This window comes from Diadema setosum, chromosome 10 (assembly GCF_964275005.1).
Source record: "Diadema setosum chromosome 10, eeDiaSeto1, whole genome shotgun sequence".
NCBI classification, from domain to species: Eukaryota; Metazoa; Echinodermata; class Echinoidea; order Diadematoida; family Diadematidae; genus Diadema; species Diadema setosum.
In genome coordinates, this window is record NC_092694.1 from 33,258,584 (window position 1) to 33,268,086 (window position 9,503).

A 9,503-nucleotide genomic window follows, 5' to 3' on the forward strand; every position below is an offset into this window, starting at 1 on the left:
CGCCATGTTAAAAGGCTTTAAAAGAATTTTCTTACTTGAAAGAAGGAAACAGAAGTTGCAGCTCTTTTTCGGGAATGATGCGGAAGCCAATCACCTCATCCTTCCAGTTCGGATCAGGCTTTAAGGCAAAGTGTACAAAAAAAAGAAGATACAAACAACAACAACAACAATATTTCTACATGTACAGCTAGCTGTACATGTCAATTTCAGATACACTTTAATGATTATCATATAAATCACAATACAGTCAAATCTGTCGGCAGCGACCACCCAGGGGAGAAGAAAAAAGTGGACAGGTGGCTGCTATAGACAGGTTCTTTAACATGCTTTTTCTCTCAGAGGGAATTGGAATGGGAAAGCACTCATAAACACAGACCTCCACCAAGCAGCTTATTTCCACCCATATGATTGCTGAAAATCACCTTATTTCCCTATATACTGTAGATGTAGAAGCCTTTTGCCTACATCATTAGCTTCCAACTGCGCGGCGCCTTGCCAGAGCAGAGCATGCGCTTTTGAGCATGTATAACATGCAAACCTCAAATACGTGCAGCTTGAACTTTCAAATTCACTGACCCTAGTACATGGTATACAATTGTATATGCCAAATGATCCAAAATCCTTCAAAAATCCACAAAAATTCCAGGATCACGGCAAAATTTAATCATCTGTTCCTGATATCATCATCGGCATTTCAGCAAGCTTTATTCAAGTATTCAATAGCACTTTCGCAACTGTCACAACAGACAAACCAACGCTAAAACATATGAAAACATACATTGTACAACCTTCCTTCTTTGGCGGAGGTACCGTACATATTATATACAAATTTACTGGAAATTAAGAATTTGTTGGTTATTGTTGTTGCTGGGGTTTTTTTTTTCTCAACATATCACAACACAAAGTATGCATATCAACAGAGCTTGATACTAGAAGGACACTGTATACCACATTGAGTTTTCGGTCATTTTCATCTTTGCTACAAGCCTGCTCCAGTATACCCTGTTTAGTACACTAAAAAAAGGCAAATCCTCAGTATACATTCTGAACTAAAATGGGCAATCCACTGCTTATTGAAATCTCCCATGCACATACACACGGACAACTGTGTACTTCTGGACTCTAGAGTTACTGTGTAAACAGTGTGATTCAAATTTTGGACCCTGGAACCACGACTGTGAACAAACACCAACAATAATTTAATGAACTATGATGTTATGTATACATGCAGCGTTGTACGTGCAAACTACACTATATTACAAGATGCCACGCCCACAAGATCTGGCTAGCACGATCGGCTTTTTATTGCCTATTGTTCTTTAAACACCTTGCATATAAATACAGCCAGCACTTAAAGCATGGCATATTTGAAGGATAAAAGAGGTGGGTAATACTTGACATTTTGATACTTGACATTTCCCTTGCCTATACATTGTATGATGTAATGTTAAGATTTACACAATATAACTCTGCTCATTATACATATTGTACAATGTAATAGGTGTTACAAAAAACATTTCCCACTTTTGATGCTGAATAGCTCGAAAACTATTTATTATCAGATAAAACTGTCATTGATATAAATGAGTAATAGCTGAATAGTGCACAATTTAGTTGGAGGTGACTTCAATATATGAAAACCTAGACCAGTTTCATGAAATCCATGATTAATTTCAAAGTTAGGTTCCAGATTTTGGTCAAATTTTAACCCTCTGTACAAAACCTGAACTTTACACAGGAACTATTAGAGTGCAGACCTCCGCCAAGCAGCTAATTACCACCGATCTCTTTCTAAAGAGATTTTCTCCTCTCCACCACTGGGGAAAAGCTCTTTGACCTCTTCCGTCCATAGAGATCAGTGATTTCCACCCATACATGTAGGTACAGTATGCATGCTGAAAAATTTCCCAATATAGACGCCTTTGTTACGTCATAAACCCTCAACTGCACGGCGCGTGTCACCCTAGCAGAAACTAGAGCACGCACTGTAGTGCTCGCATGCAAACCTCAAATATGCACAGCCTGAACTCCCAAGTTCATTGACCCTACCTGCCAAAATATCAAAAATCCTTCATAAATTCCCAAAAATTCTTGAATCACTACCAAAAGTTAATCGTTTGTTACTTGTGTCATTCTCAACCTTTCCTGCAAGTTTCATCCAAATCCGTTAACTAATTTTTGAGTTATTTTGCACATGGACAAACTAACAAACAAACAAACCAATGGTAACAAAAACATTACCTCCCCCCTTGGCAGAGGTAATAGGCGTTTTCACATCAGCCCGATGTTTCAAAATAGCGCGCTATTTTGCTGACTATTTTCTGCGAAAAATATCTCGAGCTTGGATTTTTATCAGGCTGATGTGAAAGTGCCTAATGTGTCTATGTGAGTGTGTACTTACAATGACCCTGAACAATGGACCTGATATGGATACCACCTGTTCAGAGCACTGCTCCAAGGCACATGAATGCTTTATTAATTATTCGTGATGGATTGCCCAGGGCACTGCTAGTCTGAATTCCTAGCAAAGGGTGAAATGCATGCACATGAAAAAAGTAAGCACATGTTTCCATGTGCTTGCATGTACACCACATTTCAGAATGAATGAAGACTAGCTCTGATAGTGGAGTTTCTCATGAATGAGCATTCAAATCTTGGTCGTTGTCCAGGACCATTAGGGAGTTTTCGATTGGGTGAACGAGAAGGACGTGCCGCCGAGCACAACCGTACGTCAAGGCGTCACGTCTGTACATTGACCCGCTGCTAAAACACATTTCGATTGCGGGCGCCGGCGTCCGTCACGTCTCGTGGCGTGTGCAGGAGGCAACCTGTGCCTTGCATGCATGTACTAGTATGCGGAATTTGTGACTCGTTTCTGTACTTGTAATATTTATTTTGTCTTTGACTAGATGCGTATCCTGGGAGGAATCATGTGGATTTTAAAACATGATGCATGGTAAGACTTCTAGGCAAATGCACTGCTGCACTAGCTAGGCCAAAAGCACCAAGATCTGTTTGCGTAAAGCGTTACATGTAAATGCATGTGTGGGACTACGGTAGGCAGTTGCAAAGTGCAAAACAGTGAAAACGGGCAAATAAAGTAGGTACCATAGGCTGTAGTTTGTATGTCAGCACTGCTGCTGTGACGTATCAAGATCATAAAGCTTTCATGTAATTAGAATATAAATATTCTCTCGAAAGAAAAAGGAAAACAGGTGAACTGAGCACGGATTTCCCGAGAGTCATCGTGCTCTTTCGCACGATACCCGAGAGGCGTGTGACGTCATAGCAAGGTGGGTTGAGCGCGGCGCAACCGATTTGGGTGGACGGTGATAACCGGGGTTAACGCGTTCGAAATTTGTGCGATGAGCCGAGGGTCGACACTCGCGCATGCGCAGTACGTAAAAACTACGCCATAACAGGGTGACGCCTGGCTCAACGTGCAAATCGAAAAGTCCCTAATGTCTGGGTGTCAACTACACACTCCCATACACACCAATTGACTTCTGTGCATACATGTAGTTAAAGTTTTGTACAGAGGGTTGAAAATAGAGCAAAATCTGAAACCTTACTGAAAAATTGTAGCAAAATCAAACCGTCCTCAACGGGTTAATGTTTACAGTAATTTAATGAAACTGAATTATGATGTCATTTTGAAATTGCCTCCAACAAAATTGTACACTATTCAGCTATTGCTCATATCAATGTCGGTGTTATCTGATACATAGTTTTTGAAATATTAAGGATCAAAAGTGGGAAATGTTTTTTGTAACACCTAGTACATTGTATCACATCATTACACATGTAGGTGGCCATGCATCACATAACGAACAAAAAAGTCGCACCCCTTGATTTCACATGAGGACTCAAAAAAGGCGAAATGGGTCAACCAAGTTTATCTTGAGGTTTTTGTATTTCCTGAAAGAGCTATCCTTCTTCTACATTATTCTTTAGGTTGGGATCATATTAACATGAATGGGAAAGTGTGTTTTCAGCAGTTTTTCTACAACCCATCTTTGTTTTTTGTTGTTGTTGTTGTTGTTGTTTGTTTTTTTTGGGGGGGGAAGAATAGAATGATCACATACATGTATAGTGTCTTAGCATCCCTTTTTTATTTCTTGACATCCTTTACACACTTGTCACTTTCAAGTCTAATAACTTTTGACAGGATCTCTACTAGTGTCTGCTATGAAAGTTGGCATTAATCATGGGTAGAATGTGTTACTAGAATATGATCAATTTCAGCTTAATCTGATAATCCCTTCATTGTTGTTGCTCCGGGGGGGGGGGGGGGGGGGGGGGGGGTTACATCCAGTGTTTTGTCCCTTTCATTGCACAGCTAGCACTGCCAGGCAATGATTATAAAAGCACTTGAATAGACCCTGTACTTCAGAGCCTCTTTTCTTCGTTTAATAGCACTTTCCCAGAGTGTGCACATTCTTTCTAGTATTTATTAGGGGAATCCATTTGATATGAGTAACACATCATTTTAAAGCTTAGAGTCTGCTCTTTAAAGGACAAGTCCACCTTCATATACATAAGGATTGAGAGAATGCAGCAATATTAGGAGAACACATCAGTGAAAGTTTGAGGAAAATTGGACAATCCGTTCAAAAGTTACGAATATTTTAAGTATCTGCGCAGTCACTGCCGGAAGAGTAGACTACTACAGTATATCATGTCACATGCGTACAACTATATAAGGAAAATAAAAAAAGAATTTCACAAAACTTTACTTTCTGAATAAAGTACACAGTTATTCGACTTGCTACTGAAGTATGTTTATAAGGGTAATATCATTCCCCCTGCCTTCTGAAAGAGAAAAGTTGAGTGTTCTTTTGTTATGGGAGAAAAATGGAAATATGTTGAATTTTCTTTATTCTTTCTTTATTTCGTTGTACTCATGTGACATCACAAGCTATAGTAGTCTTTTCATTCAGCCGTGACTGAGCAGAAACTTAAAAAAATCATAACTTTTTAATGGATTGTCCGATTTTGCTCAAACTCTCATTGTTGTGTTCTACTAATATTGGTGCATTCACTCAGTCCACATGTCTATGATGGTGAACTTGTCCTTTAAGAATCTGTCCTCTACTAAAAATCCAAATGTCCGGCAACTTTTTGTTTGTTTTGTGATGCAGGGTCACAATATATCTACATGTATTTGTTATAATAAAATGTAAAAAAAAAAAAAAAAAATCAATTGTGAAACTACATCATAACATAGGTGGCGTATTGTTTGATGCCTCAGAGAGGTAACAAAATTCTTCACTCACCACTTTGTGTTTGAAGACATTGTAACCAGAAGTGAAGTGTACCCCTGATTTTCCAGCATTCACACAGAGGATGAGTTTCCGCAGATGTTCGAAGGTGGACACAAACCATCTCCTGCGACAACACGTTGCTTTACACAGTCAGTACAATTACAATAGTATGCAACCACGTAGTACAATTATTTCCAAAATTTTTTGGTGTGTTTGCATTACATCTCATCAACTCTTTGTATTTAAGTTGTCTAGAACTACAGCACGTTGTACGATGAAGAGTTCGGACTTTCATGAATTTGCACACTTACATGTTGTGTATTAAACACAGGAAATTAAAGAGCTTGAAATACACAATTCTACAAATTATGCTTAAAAGTATTCAGCAAAAGCTTTCCTCTACAACTACCAGTATTAAAAGTTTTAAATATTGATGATTGTAGCGCATGTTCCAAAATGCTATTTTCACATTTTTGTGCTCACACTGTAAAACCATGCTGCCATGCATTTCAATTTTGCAAATTTCTCAAGAGTCAAGATTCGAGAAATTAAAATGCGCACAAGAGCTAGTTCTTGTCTGTAAACCTCCTCCTTACAATGTACTTCCTTAAACAAATACCAGCTAGGTACCGGTACTTCACTTCAAACTGGTCCACTTATAATCATCTTTAACAAGAAAAATTCTGATGATCATATCCCCTCAGAGCTTGTACCTCTCTGCTCAAAAATTGTTTTGCATAACATACAGCTCCTTTAATTGATATGAAATGAAATAACAAGAAATATTAAGAGCAATCTCTTCAGTACAGCAATACACGTAAATGTGTGTGTGTGTGCATGTGTGAGTGTGTATTGATATCAGGAATAAGTGAGGACGGACTGATTTTGCTACAACACACATTTCCCATAGACACCTACCCGAGTATACTTGGTCTTGGGACTCGTCCTCAACGGGTTAAGGCAATCAGCCTTCCTGACAAGCCCTTTTAATATGTACATTTCATCATTCTCTCTTTCCCTTTTGTTTGATCGATGAGCTTTTGTTTTGCATTAAACTCTTCAAAGTGTGAAGTAACATACTACATTGCAAGCTTCGTGTTCAACACCATGATACACTGGAGTTGAACATCAAGTTAAAGAAATAAAGCCAATTGAATAATACAAACTGTATTTGAATTTGGTGCCTTTTAGTTTAAAACTTACAACGTACCTGGCACTTGTCTTGTGCGGTATTTCAGTGCAGAGAAAAAAAAAAAAATGGGTACATCTGATTAAAGTGCTTTCCCCATACTAACTGCATAAATTCACATGTGAAAAGAAAAAAATGACAAGTCATGTGACCTTTGAAAGGTAAAATCTTTGGTCACATGTTACAAGAAATTGTCTGTTGCTTGTCTGAAAATCATGCAGAAAAAGGCCAGATATCCAGTCTTGTGACTGTGCCCTCATGACAAATGTGTTCAAGCCCGGGCAAAGCAATGTCCTTTTGAAAACTTGTTATACTCGATCGCTATGCCTTCGATCCAGTGTGTAGAATATATTAAATATGCTATGCACACACAAGAGCCAATTTCACTTCTTTCATAAAGAGCAGGATACAATCCTAACGTTAATGAAAAATTTAAACATGCACACATGCACACAAACACACGTGCACACGATTGAAGGAAAAAAAAAGAATGGCTGATATCTGCAAGAATACAATGTATATTGCACGAGGCAAATTACCCTGAAGAAGAGGAAGAAAATAAAAATGTTTCTTTCAAGACAGATACAATAATGTATTCATCCATACTCACATCACATCTTCATCTGGCGTACCAACAACAAGGTAAGGCTGTACAAAACCCGCCGCCCCATCAGACGTCGTGTCCGGCGAGAACTTCTCAGCGAGGATCGTAACATCAGCATCTGGGCAGAGAGCCTGGATGTTGACTGCCGTGGCAACGCCAATGATGCCAGCTCCTACCACTGCCACTTTATGCCTTGCCATGACTAAAAAATGTCTTGCGATGCAATGGCTCTTAAAAACAAAACAGGTAACAGTTAGGGTCTACAGGGACTTGTGTACAATGCATACCATGACCAGCAGGGCAATAAAAATATCCCTGACAATACCCTGTCAGTACACGTACCTCGTCATCGGAGTGTACGCACTACGATGATGGTTACATCACACACACAACAGATAGCACTGTTCACGTTGCAAGTAGTCTAGCTTCTGGACTCTTTTTAGTCGTAGGGGTGATTCAGTGTACGCGAAAAGCCGTATGAGGGCGTGACACCCGAGGATTGCGATACGCCGAGAACTGACTGCGATACCCGAGAGAGAAAAAAAAAAAAAAGAGTCCAGTAAAATACTTTCGCAGGATCGAGCAGGGTCAAGAGTTCACGCTAGAGTGGTCATGAATATTCATGACTCGCAGTCAATCAGACAATTTTACTAGTTAATAAGAATACCAGCTGATCGCACTCCAGTGTAGTTTGGAGGCACAAACCCTTGTTGGTCGTAAAGGAGTCTGCGCCAAGACTACTATATGCACCACTTCGGCACTGTCCCATAGTCCAGGCTAGGCTCCGCACCTAACCTTGTTTTTTGATATATACAATGTTTTTTGATGGTTTCTTGTCAATTCGAGGGTGCTGATTCCAAATCCGATTGATGCCACTCGCGTAACCTTGAGCATTTTCGGCAAAACGCAAAAATCCAAAATGGCCGCCAGATATGCTAATTTGGCCATGATAATCCCAGTTATGTCAATTTTATGACAAATTATTCCATCAAGGTTTGTTGTTTTTTTTTTTGTTCCTTGAGTAATTCTACTTGCATATGCAAGAAATTTTTCATTTGAAGAGGTACATTTAGTATTTTAAGCTTATTTTCAATTCAAAATGGCCGCCACTCCTATACTCATGTACTATATGAATGGCAAAAAAATATGCATAGAAATAGAAGACGAATTTTCAATCACATACCTACGCTTTTATCAAGTTTTGCATGTGCAATGCAAATCTGATGAATGCCACTAGCAAAACAAGCAAACAAACAAAAAAAAAACAGAAAGTTTATTGTTTTTAGGCTTATTATATTCTTCTTAATACAACACTTCAAAATGGATGCCACTCATATACCCCTGCACAATATGAACGGCAGAGTGTGTGAAATAAACATTTTTTTTTTCTGTCACTCAGGTACAATGTTTATCAATGTTTGTGCTGATTTTAAATCAGAAGGTTGTTACTAACAAAGGCTGTTTTATTTTTTGATGCGAACATCCAAATTTGCTACCTCAATCTGAATTTTTTCCTAGGTATTTGGAAAAATCCACCAAAACTTGAATTGACGCAACATCAAGATCGTTTATCAGGAATTATTAGATATGAACACTTTCACTTACTTGCCTTGAGATGTTCAACATCAAAATATTCATTCTGATTTACTGAATTAAAAGGCTGAATCGTAGATGATGACACAAATGAAATTTCCAATTAACTGTCCTGTTCTACGTTATCTAAAAGCGATATAATATACAAACTTTTCAGTCCCCTCATCCGAGAAAGAACATGAGGCAGGGGAAAGTGGAAAAAGGGACCACCTCACTTCCCTGCTGTCAAATCTCTGAAATGAAAACAATCCCCCAAAGTTTTTAATGTTAACCCAGATGAATTATATATGGTAGATGAATTTTACCACCGTTTTTTTTTTTTTCCGGAGTGAATGTGTTTGAGTATATAGGCCTATGATGTCGAGGGAGACTCTGAGATCTGTACAGTGCTGCCTCATTCTGAAAGCAGTGTTATAACAACTTCACACTGCTTGTCTTTAATCTTCAGCATTTGCAGATTCAGGATTGCTCTCGGTAACCAGCTAGACCAGCTGTGTTAACTCAACTATACGTGATAGGTCTTTTTAACATAAAGTGTGACATTATATTCACTTCACGTAGGAAGTTTGCAGATGATCTTGCATTTACGTCTCATAGAAAGTCCTTGGATGACATGAGCCGAGTAGGCCTACTGACCCATCTCAAGACAATAGTGGAGTACTTCATCTTCTGGAGACTTGCCCCAACCTTTATTAGATTATCATCACACCCATGCCTTCCATCTCAGTAACCATCTTGCCAACGCTATGTTCAAGGTAGCCCTCTGTGGCAAGCCTTCCAAGCATAGGCTAAGGAAGTCCACCCTCCTTCACTGGCACTCGATCACTCTCCCTCACACTGGAAGGAAAGGATA

The 9,503-nt window shown here is 39.0% G+C and overlaps 1 protein-coding gene across 2 annotated transcripts in view; it reads right to left on the reverse strand.

Moving 5' to 3' along the window:
- Positions 1 to 7,376, reverse strand: part of LOC140234120 (D-aspartate oxidase-like) — a 48,607-nt gene extending 41,231 nt beyond the window's left edge. For both annotated transcript variants that reach the window (XM_072314195.1, XM_072314194.1), the window contains exons 1-3: positions 7,064 to 7,376; positions 5,277 to 5,388; positions 36 to 118 (exon numbers count right to left, since the gene is read on the reverse strand). In XM_072314195.1, coding sequence (XP_072170296.1) covers positions 36 to 118; positions 5,277 to 5,388; positions 7,064 to 7,257 — 389 coding nt within the window. In that variant the 5' untranslated portion in view covers positions 7,258 to 7,376. The remainder of the gene's footprint in view (positions 1 to 35; positions 119 to 5,276; positions 5,389 to 7,063) is intronic.
- Between the last annotated feature and the right edge of the window lie 2,127 nt (positions 7,377 to 9,503).